General features: G+C 34.7%; 2 protein-coding genes across 7 annotated transcripts in view; one reads left to right on the top strand and one right to left on the bottom strand.

The window, feature by feature from the left end:
• The window catches only part of LOC119076536 (microtubule-associated protein Jupiter-like), a 76,306-nt gene that overhangs the window by 41,569 nt on the left and 15,306 nt on the right, over positions 1-19,431 (top strand). For 2 of the 6 annotated variants that reach the window (XM_037183328.1, XM_037183324.1), the window contains exons 1-2: positions 6,201-6,362; positions 6,986-7,238. The exons of 2 other annotated variants lie outside the window; for them this stretch is intronic. In XM_037183328.1, coding sequence (XP_037039223.1) covers positions 7,177-7,238 — 62 coding nt within the window. In that variant the 5' untranslated portion in view covers positions 6,201-6,362; positions 6,986-7,176. Of the gene's footprint in view, positions 1-6,200; positions 6,363-6,985; positions 7,239-19,431 lie in introns of those variants that run through there. 2 more of the 6 variants (XM_037183326.1, XM_037183329.1) reach the window with 2 other exon arrangements.
• On the bottom strand, positions 9,920-11,974 carry LOC119076516 (UDP-glucosyltransferase 2-like). Its single transcript, XM_037183302.1, has 6 exons — positions 11,795-11,974; positions 11,441-11,723; positions 10,956-11,402; positions 10,672-10,900; positions 10,504-10,616; positions 9,920-10,447 (listed from the first exon to the last, which is right to left on the bottom strand). Exons 1-6 carry the CDS (start codon positions 11,902-11,904, stop codon positions 10,046-10,048), a joined length of 1,584 nt encoding a protein of 527 aa, XP_037039197.1. The 5' UTR covers positions 11,905-11,974; the 3' UTR covers positions 9,920-10,045.

Genomic DNA, 19,431 nt, shown 5'->3' with positions numbered 1-19,431 from the left:
CTCTCACAATGACATATTAGCACCATTACAAAAGGCCTCTTAATTTTAACATTTTTAATTGCACACAGAATTTGTCTGAAATGTTACATCGATTTATGATGAAAGGCATTAGCTTTCTTTCATTATACCTTTTTTCCACATTCATTTTCATTAACGACAGACGATTTAATGATGGATCCATTAAATATTCCGACAATTTTTCGATGAATTGGGATTCCCGTCCTAATTGTTTCTATATATCGTGCTGTTTGCGTGTGTACAATAAAATCTTTATTAATGTAAAAAATGAAATTAGAAATCGAAGAGAGGTTAAGGTTGTGTTAAGTTGTGGGAGGAGTACATGGCACATTTTTAGCAATCTTAACTTTGAAAAATTCTAAAAATATCGAAAAATTAGGAACATTCCAAAACAATTCAGGGGAATTCCGAAAAAATCGAGAAAATTCCGAACAATAACCGGAATTTGGAATTTTCGGAATCAAAATTGCCAAAAATGGGTCCTGTAATGGTACGGTGTAGTATTGTTCTGAAAAATCGACGACATTTCTATCGAGCACTTTCTGAAAAAACAGAGAGTTCCTGGCGAAAAGGGAGTAATCAAAGCTTTTTCAGTAACTCTCCGCTTCTTCAGAAAGTCGTCGAATTTTCAGGACAATTGGTCTTGTATAGCCTTAATCGATACTTATATTCATCACTATACTTTTACTAATCGATGATTAATAAGGCCCTATAGATATTAGGATGAGACTTCTTAAACGTTTCCATCGGTTGAAAAAAAAAACTTTTTCTACAATAAGACTTCCTTATCCTTACATTCAACAAACGACGAACCTATCACGACATAATCATTACATCTACTACTTCTGTTCTTTCAATGACTTCGTATCGTTCGGTACAAAATCTGTTACTTCATCAGTTTTCCACATATACTTTCTTATAAAACAGAACACTGACTAGTTTAATGCTTATTTAGATCACTTATCTCGACAACAGATGAGCGAGTTACGAAAATATTCTCATCTTCCGTTTTATTAGTTCCACGTACATAGGAGTAGCGCTTGTCTTTACGTTTCTTCAGTTCTGCACGTACGTGTGAGTGAAACAACTTTCGGTCCAAGAAGAAAACATTTTGTAACTGAAATTGGAAAAATCGTCCATTAAATTTCATTGGGATTTGTATTACAAAAATTGCTACGTTGACTACTGAATAGAATTTCTTTTTTCTCGATTCTCAACCAATGTGAGCTACCTGTATCTCTCATGTCTTGATGAAAACAATTCGATGTGTGAATTTTCTTCCTTTACTTCTTTTAAGACAATGCTTGACAGACATTTCCTTTTCACTCGTCTGCCTTAGTTGATCTAATGCAGAAAACAATTTTTGCACAGTCATTGATACAGTTGTAACGTTCAGAGTGGTTTCCATGTCACAGACGGTTTTTTAATAAATTTTATACTTTAGGCACTTTCAATTAACTTATCTATTCGGATATAGCGAATAAAAATAGAAAACAAACGCCAATCACGTTTTATATTTTACGATCTTTATACCGTCAACACCGTCAATTAAATACACCAGCAACAAATTGAGACAATAAGACAAAATCCAAACAAAATATAAATTTTTGTTTTGGTATCCATTCAATCTGTAATCAATAGACATTAAATTTTCACTATCACCGTAGTCATATCGTATGTTTGAATTCGCTTTGACAACGAAGGAAATAAAGTGTCGGCACGTCTTTAACATAATGAACGGGTATGTCATTAAATTCAATTAAACTTTTTTTTCTCTCTCTCTTTAAACTTCATAAATATTTTCGAAAAACAAGTTTCGATTATGTGATAAGTGTAAGGTAAGATCATCTGTTATCATATCACATATCACAAAATGTATAGTTTTATGTGGCTGTGATGTGTAATATAGCGTGACTTAATGGTATATATCTGTACTCGTTTACGATTTATTATTATTAAAAGAAACTTCAATTTAATTGAAATTACAGTGTCTGGTAATGGGTTACAGTTGGCGCAAGTCTCTGTGCATTGTATCATAATTTCATTAGATGGTCATGTGTCGATATCGGAGCGTTTTTAACGTTATTGGTAGATTAATTTAACGATGCACAATGGGTTCATTTTACAATTTATAAATTTTATTTAATTCGAAATGGTCTTAAGAGTGCTGGTGGTTTGTTGTAAGACAACAGACTTTATTAGCGGAATTTCTGTCTTATTCGTTGAAAACATATCACGAAGGTGATCTGTAAATTTAGCTTTTCATTTTAATGGTAACGTCTTATGTAACACAAGAAAATGTTTTCGGTATTTTGTATCATAGACGGATTACTGTGACTGTACACTGTACACATAGCAACGCGAAAGAGGCCTGATTCAAATTTTTGTTTGTATTGTCAAACTTGACAGGAAAATGAATGAAAAGTCTGAGTCAGGTCTGCATTGCGTCTCTAAATGTGTAGGCTAATTTTGTGAAATTTTTTTCCATTTTTTCTTGAAGTTTCCAATATTTTCCTAGATTTTCCCTAACTTTAAAAAAAATCTTCGGAAAATTAGAAAGAAAGTAGGAAAGCTCGGGAAAATGTGGGAAAGTTTAGGAAATTGTTTTCCCAAAAATAGTCCACTGCAGCTAGTTAGTTTTCAACTAATTTGCTTTATGTTTAATATCGCAAATGTTTGCATGCGATGTAAAGCACCTTAAAGTGGCCTTATCAAATTCCCTTGAACTACTATAACAAGGGCTACATTAATCGGGACAAATAGAATTTCCTGTGTTTATACATTCTATGTTATCTTCACGTTGATTTAAATAGTTGTGAACGAGCTGCAATGACGAAACTTATGAGTTTTTCCTGGGACTATGCTATTGGCTTAAACTCATCTTTTATTGGCCAAATGGCATATTAAATTAATGAAAATAATTTTCCTTTCACCCTGTTGAGAATCGTCTCAACGGCGTATCATAAGGGAGTTCAATCTGATAGTAACTTGAAACACGATCCAATTGATGCTTAACAATTTATTGATCAGTTTCCACGGTAAAGAAACTTCAAATTGCTGTATGAAAGAAATAACAATTTTGTAAGAAAACTACCTCAGGAAATCAATTACAAATCAATCTTACATTTAGTTTCCCTTTGATAGAACGACTACGTTTCTTAACGGCTGTATATGCGTGTGCGTGCTCTTTGGCTAATCTAAATGCAAATCTACTTTAGTACTGAAATTTTCAATGCGACGACCAAACAAATTACCTGAATTCGTTCACCTATTAGCTAAGAACAAATTCGTCGCCGTTTCTTCAATTCAATAGAGACGTAAGCCTAAAGTAAAGAAAAATCTTCAATTTCACGCACATGGTACGCCATCACATTTCAATCGTTTTACCTTTACAGCTAGTCTCGCAAATTAGAAAAAACAAATGAAACGACGTTAGCACACACGCACCACAGTTAAAAACGATTTCTCCTTATCTCTAATCACTTCGATAACTTCTGAATAAATTTGGATTTTAATTTACTACGAGCGACTTCGTTCGTATACTATGCGACTTATAGTTAGAAATTATTTTCTTTTTCTTCTTCCGGGAACCGACTTGTCAGTTCATCTGACAATACTTCAGGCGAAATCATATGACTCAGATCAGTGTTGACATCCTTTGACTGCTGCACAACACACCCTTTAAAAACGGGAAACATATCACGATATATTCATTCGTTAAATCTACTAATTCGTTTATTGATATTTTTGATACGAAATCTCTTACTTTATTTGTTATAACGTTTGTTTTACTATTAAAGAGGGTGTTCTTTGGAGCTAATTGCTTATTTTTGTCACAGTTGTCGATAACACATGACTGGTATTTGACAAGTTACTATATAGTCCAGGTGCTTGTGTCAGAAAAAGTGACTCCACTCACCTTGTAACTTTCAAAATTTTTTTGATATAGCACAGTGGAAAAGTTTGGAACTAATTTTTTCCCCGGAAAATGGAAAACCGATTTTCCGGCCCGAAAACCCATTTATATGAAAAAATTAAAAGTCAAATATCTCCTGAAGTAATGAGTCTCTTTCAAAAAACTTTTTTTTTCTGAAGAGGGTCATCGTATGCCTACATTTTGTGGAACAACTTTTTTTTGGGTGACTCCAGATGGCGTTGGTATCGGTACTTTCCTAAAAAATGTACCGGAAAATTACACAACTTTGTAGACTGATAACTTGACCAATTCTTAGTCCATTTTGATGAGTAAGGAAAGTTTGGAAAGGTATAAGTAAACTCTTTCCAAATCTGCCCCGCGGAGCTTGAGCAGATTTGTGGTTCCCAAGATATGCGCCAGGATTCCCACCTACATCCAAATTTAAGTTTTCGTTAAATTTGTAACATTTTTCCTTGGTATTATTGTGACAATTTAAAAATAAAAACTCGACATTTTTAAATAGCAATTACGTAGGCATCATTTCTCATACCGGTAATTGATAAGTATCTCTTCCTGGTTCTAGAACTCAGAGATTTATAATCAAATGCAATTATTGAGATCGTCAGAGTTCAGTTCCTATGTGTTGGGCACTCTTCACTCCAGAAATCGATACCTATATCTTCCAAGTTCTAGAACCTACAGATTCAACGAACTTCCATCTCACTTTTTGCTCTATTTCATGAATATTCGTCATAATTAAGACTGTCAGAGGTCAATTCCTATTTGTTGGGCACTCTTCACATCAGAAATTGATAACTACATCTTCCTAGTTCTAGAACCTAGAGCTTCAACGAACTTACGTACTAATAAGTGAATTATGTATAAATCTGGACTGGAAAATAGTTGATCCAAATATTTTTTCAGTCTTTAACAACATATACATTAGTCTTCTAAACTAAACTGTTTAGCATTGACACCCGTATCATGATAATAGCCGTCCAATCTATTACTTCTTTTGTTGAAAATGAAGACTAGTTTTTGAAATAAATTTGTTCTGTCGTTTTACCATACGTATTTGCGTAGAAGCCTAGCCAGAGGTGGTATCTTATTTTAAGCGTCGTTGGCAATCACAGTTGATTAACCGTTCCTAGAAGATTGATTCAATTTCAATCATCCGAAAAGAATTTTATTTTTCTCCTTTCCATCAAACACATTTCGAATCTACACTACCGCATTGTCCATGACCTATAACACATCTCATCTAGCACAGAATCCCAATGTTGCGCATCCTGTACAACAATCGATTTGAATTTTATGCCGTTTACAGTGTATGCACTCATGATGCCAGCATGTTCTTTATTACGAAATGAAAGTGAATTATTGTAATTTCAAATATTAGCTGATTCTGTCCGTTATTTACAGTTTTATATTACCAATCCCAAAGCGAAAGAAATGAGTAAATGCAAGCCATAAAAACCGCAATAAAGCAATTAAAATTATCATCGCTACAAATTTATGATCGAAATCAAAATATAACGAAAATTGGTCTTGGGATTAAATGCTTATAATGTGTGCATGCAATGGGTAAAGAGAACCGTTCTTTTTCATTCGTCTTGGCGTGATATACATTTTTTTCTATGTGAAATTAAACGATCAATGAGTTTTCTAAATCAAAACGATTTTTTACAATTGCACTGGCATTAAGGCTTTATGATTTTATTGAACATTGTAAACCGTGTGACTGCCGATTCGGAAACTTTATAACATCGTACCCCTCATTCTCTCTCTGTCTCTCATCTTATAAAAAATGACAGTACAAAACAGCTGAGTTAGTTGTTGTATGGAATCTGCATAACCTGCTGTATTTACCATGCAAGTGTTATGTATATAAAGCACAGAAAAATTTGTTGATAAAATGTATAATGCGAGAAAGAAGAAAATTACAGGTTCATAACACTCTCAGTGAAAGAGCGGAAAAAGAGGTAGAAATTGGGTAGGAGGTTAGCAAGAATTGTGTATACCATACAGCACAAAGAGAGAATGTTGAAAAAGAGATACGCGCAACTGAAAAAAAAGCTTTTCGAACATTTCCACTCGAGTAACATGAAGATTTTCCAATGCGATACCGCAACTTTGTTTATGAGGCAGACAAGAGCGGGAGTACACTCACAATGTTTTCGTCTATATACGTTCATATTCATCGAATGTACTGCGGCGTCGTACTCTCTTTTATAACACTTTATATAAATGCCCACGGCTAGTTAATGGATTTTAGTCTAAATTGCGACGCTGTTCGGTTTGTTTGTATACAGAGCTAACTAAAACGTTAACAGAGAAAATTGTTTCCATTGCACTTTGAAATAAAAAGGAAATTTGATTGTGAAAGAAATTGAAAGAAATTCGTTTGGACTCACACAGAAAAGTTGTGGTGCGGTTAACATACACTTTTTTCCGAATTTTTATTTGGTTAATTTTAGTAATCAGCTGATGGGTCTTGCAATTAAAACAGAAACTTTCAAAGGTTTCCGGCATATTCTCATAACAATTTGATGTGACGTGACAGATTTTCACTTTGGGATTTCAATGAATAACGAAGCCCATTTTTGATAATTTGAATTTTCCTGTCAAATTGACTGACTGTTCTGGAAACATCAAATAAATTGAACATTGAACAAACTTGTCGATCTACCGCTCAATTTTGAAATTTAAGGAAACATTCTGCTTCTACGACATTATTGTGTCTAAAATTGTGTCCTGTGTTGGAATGCGATAAAATTCTCTCTTATATCTCAGCGATATGTTTGTCCTTCCACATCCCAATATTTATCTCTTCTTTTGGAGCATTTCCATAGACACAGTTTCAAGGTAAAATCAAATTTATTCTCAGCATCCTTTGCATCGAAAACCTTGGACCATATACTCCATGTTGTCCTATTCATTCATCGAGAGACAAATGTCATTTGGGAATATTAATTTGAAAGATTTTTCGATCGCAAAACTCATCCGCGTTAATTGATTTTTCAATAAAGAAACCAAATCTATTCCATTTAGCAGGATCATTGACCGAAAAACTGTAATTACGTGTTTGCTGTAAGTGTGATTGTCGGCTTAAAATCAGTGTTCAGATGCATCAAAATTTTTGATTAATCGATTGATTGCTGGTATATAAATTACAAGAATATTTGAACGAATTTACATTTTTTGCGTGTGAAAAAATCTAAATAAAACCAACGACAGAAGAAATGGCTACCTATGCAGCATTTAAACATATCGAATTGTACAATGTTGGAAAAGCGAAGAAAAGGTAATTTTAGTGCCGTAAATAGTGAAGTGTAGGTGGATGAAAGGACGTTTTGATTTAATTTGATTAGCCAACAACAGCAAACCTTTGTTCGAATTTACAATTGATTCGCTGAAAATTGTTTCCAATCCGAGCTTAATCGCTGTAAAGTGATAAATCGTGCTGGATCCTTTCTTACACCAAATAATAAGAAATGTGCTACCGCTCGAAGAAAAGTGAATTCCGTCATGGTTAGCATTTGGGGAGCCTTTGTGTTTCGTATTTGTAGTTCAGTAACGTCAAATAGAAAAAAAAATCCGAGATTTTTTATGTTAGGACATTTCGAGCCGAGTTGCTTTCGTATATCTAACAAAAGGCAAAAAATCTAAATCTAGTACTTCATTTGTTAAATGTAACGATATGTGTGCAAATACATTACAGAATATCCCAAATTAGTAAACTTTTCTTCTAATGTGACAGTTGCTGAAGCAAAACATCGATTTTTTTGGACGTCGACATCCTTTGTTCTCATTAAATTTCTTAAAGAAGCCCTTCAGAGTAAATTTTATGAAAGCCGCACTTCTTGGACTAGACGTACAAAAAGTACAGTACGGACTAAGTCGTATGCGTTAAATGGATGAAATTCAAGACTTGCGCTATCCATCGGTAGAGACTCGTCTTCTTTTAAATTTTATTTCTAAAAATATTACAGTAAATGTCAGTGAAATTTAGACATAAATTTGCTTCAGCTATTTTTCCGATGGTTCACTCATAAATACAAAACTGCTGATACGTCTTTAAACGGTTTTACCACTACCTCGTACATGCATGTATTGCGAACGTATAAGGACTTCTGTTTATATGAGTGAATCAACTCAAGAAAACTCATGTCTAAACTTCAATGATTTCAACTGTAGAACTTCAATAAACAGGCTAAAATTGTTTAATAAGCCAGTTGCATTAAATGACCATTACTACAGTAAAGTTAATGTTCTCAACGTCCACTAATTCCACCAATAAATCGTCTTATTGCCGCATTTTAATTCCCCGTCTAACAATGCACTCCATTATGGAAATAATGGAACAGAATTCCATCATAAATCCATGACTTAAATATTAATGTTCTTCTATTGTACGGCGGAAAGCTAAGCATTTAATTAACATGTGTATAGTTTCGATAACACGATCAATCAATCGTTATTAGAGGTGTTTTTTTTTGTCTATTTCTCTTTAACGATTGAAACCTCGCATTACAAACATTTCAACACGATCGACTCTATTTATTAAAAGGTGCGGCAGACCATGATTTAAACGAATCTATAAAAAAAACGAAGAAGTAAATAACATCAACAAACTGAAAAGGGTAATGCGCCCATCCTAATCCCAGTTTATAAGAAATAAAACATGGGAATGCATACTCTAAGCCATTGCCATGGTTATGTGTATATGTTTTCAATAAAGCCACAAATCACTCCGTTTTTTTTATACAAAACGAAAACTCCATCGATTTGTACTTGCAACGAAACTAAAAAAAAATTGTTTAGAATTTCGATGCACTGTTTTCTCCAAGGGTATTCCAATTTAGTCACCTGAGTGTGCATGTTAAACCGAGAATCATACTGTAATTCAATATGACTGCTAGTTGCATTATCGTTGGGCTAGAGAATTTTGTTTCACTTGGAACGTATATAACCAAAATTATACAGTGAAATATGGTGCCGCTTAAAATATCCAAAAACTGTTTCGAATTTTGATGTTGTATTTTTAACCATGGCTTGATACCTTGATATTTCTTATATATTTATCCAACGGTTTTTAACTCGTAGCGCATTTATAAATACAAATCTAAAACTAGCGGTGCATTTTCCTGGATGCATCAGGAAACTATAATATTTTTAATGTTTCGTTGTTGTTTTTTTAATGCTGAGCATATACTAAGTGGGAGAGCCATTTCTTCAGTGTGATGGAACGGAGAACGGTGATATCTTTTCCTGGTGAATAATAGACCGTGTGATGGAACAAGCAAAATTGATTTATTTAAAGATGCACATAAGTTTGTGCCGACAGTGTTGCTTCATTCTAAAAATTATTTTGCCGAAATGCTGATAGTACTGCATTGGCTTTCACATCTGGCTTCCGTATATTTTCCATAAAATTTCATTTATTAGTCCATTTATTGTAATTATGGAACAGTAACTATTACGGCAACCATTCTCAATTCGTTTTGATATCACAGCTCTAACAAGAGACATAACTCTACCAAGAGACATAGCTCTACCAAGAGACATAGCTCTACCAAGAGACATAGCTCTACCAAGAGACATAGCTCTACCAAGAGACATAGCTCTACCAAGAGACATAGCTCTACCAGAAGACATAGCTTTATCAAGAGACATAGCTCTACCAAGAGACATAGCTCTACCAAGAGACATAGCTCTATCAAGAGACATAGCTCTACCAAGAGACATGGGCCAACCAAGTGACATAACTCTACCAAGAGACATAGCTCTACCAAGAGACATAGCTCTATCAAGAGACATAGCTCTACCGAGAGTCATAGCTCTACCAAGATACGTAAGATCAATAGATCTACCTCAACAGGTTATAGTCAAATAATAATGCAATGATCTCAGGACTCCCGAACAGTAATTAGTTCATTCAGTCCAATATCAGCTTACCGTATGAAAGTTTGAAAAAACGTTTGCGTTTATTTGGTCATGTCCTTAAGACTTTGGCTTCATCGCCTAGCAGTTGGGCCTATGGTAAAAACTGATTAGTGTTCCGGTGACTTCATGCGACAATTTGTTTGCAATTTTTAGATTCTCTTTTACTTATCGTTTATTTATCTTTCCCGAACTTATAATGCCAGTTCTCTTCAATGCATAACGAACACATTTTGTGACTAACATCAAAAATAGAAAAACTAATAGTCCAATGACGATCGTCACAAAACCAATGACATCCATAGATTCGATTTGAAAAAAATTCAAATCTCTACCATAACCCTGCAACACAGTTTTCGCCGGATGACGCATCGTCCATTCGATCCACCATACAGCGCGCTCTAACGGCGTTTCCTTTTGATCACGGAAAGCGTTCGAATAGATTCGAATTTTTTCTTTATACTGTGGATTCTCCGTCATGAGAAGAATTTTTTCGCAAAGATTCTCGATCGATATGTCGCTGACGTACAGTACTTCTGCTATTCCTTTGTCCACCGCTTTGTGAATGTTCTGATTAAAAAGTTATTGATTAAGAAACCGTTATTCGGTCCAAAATATCAGCTTACCGAATATTGATCGAAAAACAATGGTATTCCTAGCATAGGAACTCCATGCCATATGGCCTCCTGTGTGCTCATAAGACCACCATGCGTAATAAACAGTTTTGTATTTTTGTGGGCTAAACAAAATCAAAGTTAGGGAGGAATGGAAAGGAAACAGGGAAATAAACATGCCTAGAACATCATTTTGTGGGAACCATTTACGAATAACTACGTTGTCAGGTATCCGAATATCGTCACCTTCCAGATCCATTTTCCAAAAGAATGTGAACTCGGGAAAAATCGTAAAGACCTCCAAAATATTCTGTACGATTGACTCTCCCAATTCCTGAGTATTCGCATTCGTTCCCAATGAAAACAATATCAATCCATTGCTCGCCCTGTCAGCAACTTCTCGTAGTTCCTTCAAAGTTCTGCTATTAGACTAAAATGGAAGAAAGTGGAAACTAATGACCCACATTCGGTAGCGGAGACGGCTTCTTAATCTGTAATCCACCAACGCCAATCACATTCGGTGGTAATTGTTGAGCTTCATCTACCACTGGTTCGTAGTTTGTCAAATAAATGGCTGGATCAGGTTCGTCGTCAGTAGCCGAAACTAAATAATTGAACGAATTTGTCTCGTGAATAATTTTCGCTAGCTTCGGGAACGTGTAATAATTCCATATGAGGCTCTCGCACATGTGCATCACAAAATTGACGATCCGTTCAGCAAACGATCCCGGAATCTGCCGATGAAAATATGGTAATGTGTTCCTTGCTGGTATGGTGGCCGTCTTTGTTTTGCGATGAAAAATTGAATTGTCTCGGAACGCTGTCATCGACACCACTGGTGGATTGTTGAACTTTTTACCGAACGACAGTAGACAGCCTCCGGTCATGTAATCGTGAATCAACAGGTCGAACTGAATGTGTGTATTGTGACTTTGTTCGATTGATTTACCTTAAAATCATTGGGGTAGCTGTTCAGCTGTTGCCATCCATTAGACTTTGTCAGGCCCTCACAAACTGCGATAGTTAATTCTGGCGTATCGAAATATTGAAGGATCACGTTCGTGAAACCAATGTCGAAAATGTCAAAATTTGTATCCGACGAGGCCTCAACAGTTTCGTACACTTTTTCCATGTGAATGAAGTGTATGTTATGCTGCGGTTTTTCAGCATCGCATGACGCAAATGTTATATTATGTCCTCTAGCAGCAAGCTCTTCAGCCACTATACGAAGCCTGTGGGAGACACATTCCGACTTTAGACAAAAACTTTGAGTGGAACCGTTGCGTTGGGTCGATAAAATTACCATCGATGATGACTTCGCGATGGAACTTCCGATAGAAATAAAATGTTAGCAGCATAACATGATCGTAATATTAAGGACGACAAAACGACTAAATCAAGCAGCGAGCCCATTTTGTGTCACATTCAAGCGAGTATGTTTACCGAACATAGTTGTAGCACTGCTCAGAGTAGAATTGAAACTGATTAGATGATAATGCGAGTGATGTTGAAGTGACAATCAAACAATTGTTGTAGGGTCATTATGGCTTTAGAATAGGTCATCGGTTGCAGTGTACTTACTGCGACTCAAGCTAATTAGAATTTTGGAAGGACTGCCCGTTTGTGGGGTGGTGCTACGATTTCATTTTGTTCTATTTGCTCTTACGAAGTAGCAAAGGTCCAGTCATTGTGTCGTTTCAGTGCTTAATCTGGACATTATTGTCTCTGTGACTGTTACCATCAGTTTACCCTACTCAATTACTCAATTGAAATTCATGGTTTCATTACACAAATAAATTTCTTTTTGTGTCGCACTTTGTTATTACATATATGCAAGACGCTGTTTGTTTGAAGATTTGGTATGGAGAATGAGAATAACGAGAGAAAGGAGTGTGTCAGTCATTCATAAAACCATACAAAAAATCAAATTACTTGAAGTGTCCATTCTACTTACTCGCAGAATTTGATTTTTTATTTTAGAAAATCACCGACCGACCCCACTATACCAACCAGCCCATTTATTATTTTTTCTAAATTTTTATTTTTGTTATTACTATACTTAGCTGCACGTTTACCATATATTACTACAACCGAGCACACATTCACGTTTCCACTTTACTATATAAATTTACAATGGCAATGAACTTTCCTTCGTATGCACGGAAGATTTTCTGTGTTAAATAATTCACGTTTTTATTTTACTTTTAATTCGTTATTGATGAAGTGTGGATTATAAACGAAATGTGTGCAGTGTAGTATACGTATATACACACACGGTTTGACTTCTATGGACTATATCTGTTCGAATTTATTGGTTGTTTACATAATTTATTTCGGTGCAGGAAGTAAAGTTCTCGATTGATAAAAACATTTTTTAACCAGAGTTAGTTGACCCTTAAGATGATGGTACGTTTAAAATCGGTTGCTGACGGATTTGTTTGGTTCGTAAATCTTTTGGCTTTGAGACCATTAAACAAAAGCTGTTAAGCATTTTAAGTTTATCGTTAAAATCGAATTAAATTTTGGGATTACTGAAGGCAATGTTTGGATTGGGATTATTTTAGTCTGTTGCCATTAAAAGAAAATCCACGGCGGCAGTGATATGCTTAACCAATTGTTGTGGAAAATCAATTGTGGAAAGTCTGGTAAAAGTTGGGACATTTTGCTTTTAAGAAACTGTCGTTCCATGTCCTCTTTGCAGCAATTTTATTCTTTAAGCAAGAACTCTGATGTCCCAGAGACGAGAGACATACTCCTACTTCTATCAAAGATATCTTATCAGTCAGGGCATATTTTCACGAATTCTTAAAAAATATTCACAAAATTCTCCAATTTCTTGAAAACTCTCCACATTCTTGAAAGCTGAATTTATGAAAATTCTTCAAATTTTTTAAAGTTCTCCAATTTCTTGAAAATTTTTCAAATTCTTGGAAAATCTCCAGATTCTTGAAAGTTCTTGATTGCGAATTTTGGAGAAATTTTCGAAAATTCTTGCAATTTCTTTTTGGTTCTCGAAATTCTTCAAAATTGCCCTGCATCAAGTCGACTATGGTCGTTACTACTAATCTAAAAACCAGACCGGCAAAGGAATATTCATCACAAATATTTCTTTTCTCGTCGAGACAAAACCTCTTTGTTTGTTGAGTTAAATTTCTTCTTTTTCTTAATTAAGATTTATTTCCCTAACTGCTGAACGCATCTACACAACAACTGTGTGTGTACTGTTAGATTTTTACATTTTAAATAAATACATTTTTTCCATCTGTAGTTTTGTGCGAATAAAACGTCTTTTGCAATTGAATTAGCTAGCCACATGATGATTTCTGGAAAAGATATCCATCAAAATTATGTGCGAGATTTCTTTTTCGTTGTATCTCTGCTGCTCTGCATATTTTAATAGTCTGATTCAGCTGTGTGAGTTCTCTCGTTTACATTTCATTTTAACACTTATTCCAACTTGCAATGTGGTTCTTTTAATAATTTTTATTATTTTTAGACGAACCAAGAATTGAAACTAAAACTTTTACAGCTCACATTCTATTCAGCTGTCCATTTCAGTTAATTTATTTTAATTATTCCGTTTGTCAAAAGGGATGTGCAATTATGCGACTGTTAATTAGCCATTCGTTTAGTCATTCGTGTACAAAGTGCAATTGAATTACATAATTAAACTGAATGGAAACTTTCTTCCTGTTAAACATCATGCGGATTTTTGCTCTAAAGATAGATCAGTTCCGTGTTCATCCGTCTGCCCAAAAAATAAATTTATTTGATGATGGAAATGTACGTTTAGAAACTTGATTCGTTTATCGTTTCCATGCGATCAACTCCAGAAATACCAGCACAACAAAATGAATTCTGTTACACAGACTTCATATTCCTGCTTTCTAGAAGAATGTTAGACAGGGATACGATGGTATTGATTGAAACTAAGGTAAATAATCAAAATAACACACAAAATCTCACCCTTCATAATTTCGAAAAATTATTCAAACTGAATGTTCTATCGATTTTAATGTAATTTCATGGGTGAGGCCATACAAAAAGTAAAAAAATAAAATTCAACCGAAGAAGCAACACAACCACACACATTCCATGGTTACAACGGACGACCGAAACATGTTGTGATATTGGATCTATATCCGGTGTTAAAACTATGAATTAAAACTCTCCATTCACAGAACGTTCGGTTTTGTTTATTTATATGGTTTAAGTGTAGTGAAAGAACCACCATTCGTATACAAAGGTCGTTCATCAATTTCAATATCAAACTTGCACCAAATGATTCACGATTTAGTCTGAAACCGTAATGTTCAATGCAAATTTCAAAACGAAAACTTTATCTCCTCTATTGCATTAGTAGCAATACGATACGTATGTACAATGTACATACGCCAAACGAAACAAATTTTGTCATTCGATTTGGTTTTCAAAAGAGAATCGATGCGTCAATGCGTTTCTACAGGAAAATGATTATTTTCTAGGTGTTTTACGTTTCGGAAGTAGACTATTATGGTAAAATATGTAAGGTTTTTTTGTTATCGTTTGTATTCTTTTCATAAATTAATATTTTCAGCTCGTTTCTAGCTATACGTACATGGTGGTTAAGAACAATGGCAATGATGAGGGAAAAACATTTTTTAGTTTGCTTTATCTTGATGAAATGAGTGTGTAATTTGATCGTAATGTTTGTGGTGTTCCTATGCAAAGATGTGTATATTTAGCTTATTGTTTAATTTGACGGGGCGGACTGTGTGGTAATACGGAAATATCGAGATTAAAATGCCCGATTCAGTGGAAAGTGGCGGGGTGGTCGTTAGTTAACATAATGCAAAAATTTAATTTGAAACGACGTAGACGTTTGATGTCTAACTTGAGTTTTTAATTGATGGGACCAGAACACGGCAGAGTAAAATAAACCAGGCACGAGCGGTTCATTTTCGAAACGTCAAATAAGGGACCTAATACACGGGATGAAAATGAACTCAAATGAACACTGACATAAATTGTAAAATTTTATTCGCAAAATATCAAGGGCTACTAGATTATTCAGGTCCCTAGTCAAACAAGCGCTCCTGCCTGGTTAACTTTACTCTGTCGTGGACCATAAGCGATGTCGTTTACGACCTTATACTGCATGAAGTGAACGAATTCATGACGTGTTCGTGTGCATTCAATTTGAGCGACGATTTGTAGTTTTATGTCGCCTCACTAAAGACCCGTGTGTGACACGCTCTTCAAGTCTTTCGCTTCTATCAATCTGTTTCAAAATTTAAAATTTTTCCTTCTCTCTGTGAAATTCGGTTCATTCGTCACGTTGCAATGTCATGAGGATAATGTCAACATTGTCTAGTCAGAGGTGGTTTTGGTACAGTATTGAATTTGGACTTGATGACAGATCTGTCTTCTCTGTGGTGCGCAAACACCTCTTTCGAAGGGACTATTTTTGGGAAAACATTTTCCCAAATTTTCTTAAGTTTTTCAACATTTTCTCTAATTTTCCAACCAATCCGGGAAAATATGGAAAAATGCCGGAAAATTTTGGAAAATTCACTTCCTCTTTGTCTCACAAATGGAAAGTTTTTTTTTTTTTTTTTTTGGAAAGTTGATCTGAACCGTGAATCTTGTGCTGTAAACGATATAAACGATACCTTTCCTCATCATGATAAGATTTTTGTATGAATAGATATTACCCAGCTTCACAACTGCCTTACGTTCTGGACTCTACATTTCGAATTGTTCTTGGATTTCTTCTGAGACCTTCTGTTGTGAGAATTGCTTCCTTCATCATTATCATAGATTTTGTCGAGCAACGTTAGTAAGTGTAAGACTTCAGCTACAACTTTCCGAGCGTCTGCTGACAAGATATTTTCGATAATTTCTCATTATGAGACTTGGAATTATTCCATTGAAATAACGTGTCAGCACCAACCGATAGGAATAGGTTAGTAACCTTTTTCATGTGACACGTTTATTTCGGATGTCGATCCATACTACCGACCTTACAGACAATCAAAATTTTATTTCCGTTCTACTGTGCATGCCGGTTAACAGTTCAATCAAATACGCGACTCCAAGTCATTAACATCGTTTTGGCTCTGGCTAAATCAACACCGACCACTTAAACGATAAAGAACACCAATTATCGATTATAAAACGGAATATTTTTTTTCTTTTCTTTTCTTTCATTCATTTCAAATTCTCCACTTGCAATAGTCTAAATATCGGTTACATTCATGTTGTATGGGATATGCTCGATGCCCATATGTTTTATTTGACCACATAGTAGCGACAGGCATGATTGTGAAGCGAAATATGCGAAGATGAAGATGGTATGTAACTGTGATTTGTGTATTAATAACATTTTATATGCTAGTCCGTACACAGTCGTTGTGTATTAGCAATGATCATAATTCAATGCCGTTCATAAAATAAAACATTTTCATTGCACACGCCGTTCACAACCCAATGGATTCTCTCGTATAATTTATAATCCGTGGTTGAAATGCGTTAATTTTTTTTTTTTGCTGTTTACAACTGTAAATCAATTTCGGAATTAAAAATGAAAAATGTACAAGTGACCGAGCAATCGATCGTGTGGAAAAGAAATTAAACAGAAAAAAAAAATTAAGAAATGATAAATGTCAGCACATTAAATGTGCCAACAGCCAAGTTCAAAAGTTATTTGGGAAATTTTCATGAAATTAAATGAATTGGAGAAAAAAATCGCAGAGCTCTTCAGCGTTATTAAATTATGATGGCGAAAGTTGTATATTTGTTTGGTGATGCTTGAAAATCCTTTCCGAAATTAAGGTGTGGCCTACACACTCAGATCGCTTCGGTTTTGAACTTTCAGGCGATTTATATTTCGAAGACAATCCATTAAAGTGGGCATTCACATCGCTGAAGGCGTTAAGTTGAAAATGAAATAGTAATTTGTTCAACTAGGAAAAATTCATTTCGAGTGTGTTTCTCGATACTTTTTTCCGACGATTTTTACAATAAAAGCTCGCGAAGTTTCAGCTGAAATTTAAGGCTTTGATTTGTCGGATGCAGCTATGCGACCAAATATTATGTGGCTTCATCTCCAATTAACAATGTACCTCATAAACGTCTTGAAGAATATATCTTTGCATAAATTAAGATTGGCTCACCTAGTTTGTGTATATTACGTAGGTGGAAGCACGGGGTTTCAGGGGGTTTCGAACATTTAGTTTTTTCATGTTGCAGATATTGCAGTGTCAAATTCTGTCCAAGATGTGACATATTTGCCTTTTTCACAAAGTATAATCAGCGTAACCTTCGTAAAAAGAATCTTGAATCTGACGAGAGCACGTGTGCCAACGTGTAAAAAACAAATGTTCAAAACCCCCTGCTGAACCGTGGCGATCCTCTTGTCAAACGGACAGTAGATAAACAAATTCCATCATTTATTGTGTGTAATCTACTCTATATATTGGAGAGGAAGCGATCTTGTCGCACTACAAGACGAAAATGTTCGTTCTGGCAGTTTTGATTAAACGTTAGGCCGAAAACACACTGGCAATTTTGCATTGATGGGATCAACAATTACGCCGCGTTTTCCATTGTTAAGACTGTGGATTAAATTACAAGGGAAAATGCAGCATAATTGTCGATCCCATCAACGCAAAATTTCTTGTTGAAGCTTTAAACCATTCTGTTACTTTTTTAACAGTTTCCAGTACGTTTTCTTCACCTCTCACTCATTCAACACAAAAAAAAAACGGTAAATTCAGACGAACGTTCAGGACGATTATGATTTATGTGTGGGACTGGGACTCAAATACTACATCTCGTACTAATGTACACTGTACAGCACAGCCGTATACAATTTTACGTCATATTCGTAGAATTTACAAATGAGTCAAGCGCTCGTGCTTGAAGTACGTTGGAATAAGACGTAAAATTGTACGACTAAAATGTACTCATTCTACTTACGAGATGTAATATTTGAGTCTCTCAGGACAATATTTTTTCAAATTTTTCCGAATTTTCGAACGGTTTTGTAAAGTTTCATTATTGAATTGACTTCCAATCAACTCGAGTATATCTTCAACATATATCATTAAGTCTTTTCGCACAAAATTACAGGTTTATTAAACCGATCCACTGCAACAATAGAAGCAAAATTTAAGTTTAAATTAAATAGAAAAATTCACGGAAAAATCGTCGATGCTTAACATAGAAATCTATTAATTTTTCAGCATGTAAAACCTCAGTGCCGCGTATAACAAACAAATTATTAGTTATTGTATTTCGTTCATTCATTCTTTATAATTATATTTTTGTTTGCAAAAGAATTGTATAATTTCACACTGAAAAACGGTCTCTCGCGGTAAGACACGGAACAAGCACATTATTTGCATAAAATATAACCAAATCTCAGGTTTTTATTCCTTCGCCCGATTATTTTTCTTACATTTTTATTTTTGTTAAGAACGAAGCCATTTATTTACTTTGCATAATTAATAGAACGGATCGATTTATTCAGAATATTATTTTTGTGCAATTACTCCGATGGGTTCAACATCACGAATTTACTTTTTCGTTCAAAATTGTTGATTTTTTTTCTGTTGAATAATTCTCTCACAAATTTAATTAAGACGCTCAACGTTTTAGCAGTTAAAATGACAAGACGGAAAAAAAGACTTGAGAATCTAATGAACGAAAAAATTCGTTGTAAATTTTAACTGTTCATTAAATTTGTACATTAAATTGAATGTGAACCAACAAAAAAAAACTAAAACTAATTCTGACGTGATGGGATATATCATACTGTTCGCTAACATATAATTTTATTAGCTCATTATAATCTCCATCCATACGGAGTTCATCAGAACGAAAATGCACTCTAGATTAATGTTCAAGTTGTAAACATATCGTCACAGTTTTGTGAACATTGAGATTGAGACTACGTCT

This window comes from Bradysia coprophila, unplaced genomic scaffold, assembly GCF_014529535.1.
Source record: "Bradysia coprophila strain Holo2 unplaced genomic scaffold, BU_Bcop_v1 contig_232, whole genome shotgun sequence".
In the NCBI taxonomy this organism is placed as follows: Eukaryota; Metazoa; Arthropoda; class Insecta; order Diptera; family Sciaridae; genus Bradysia; species Bradysia coprophila.
The sequence above is the reverse complement of the archived record's forward strand: the minus strand, read 5'-3'. Positions and strand labels throughout refer to the sequence as shown.

Coding starts and splice junctions, on each gene's coding strand:
- LOC119076516 (XM_037183302.1), bottom strand. CDS start 11,904: ATGGGCTCGCTGCTTGATTTAGTCGTTTTGTCGTCCTTAATATTACGA. Junction 11,724..11,794: donor TCGCGAAGTCATCATCGATG/GTAATTTTATCG, acceptor TGTCTCCCACAG/GCTTCGTATAGTGGCTGAAG. Junction 10,617..10,671: donor CCCACAAAATGATGTTCTAG/GCATGTTTATTT, acceptor GATTTTGTTTAG/CCCACAAAAATACAAAACTG.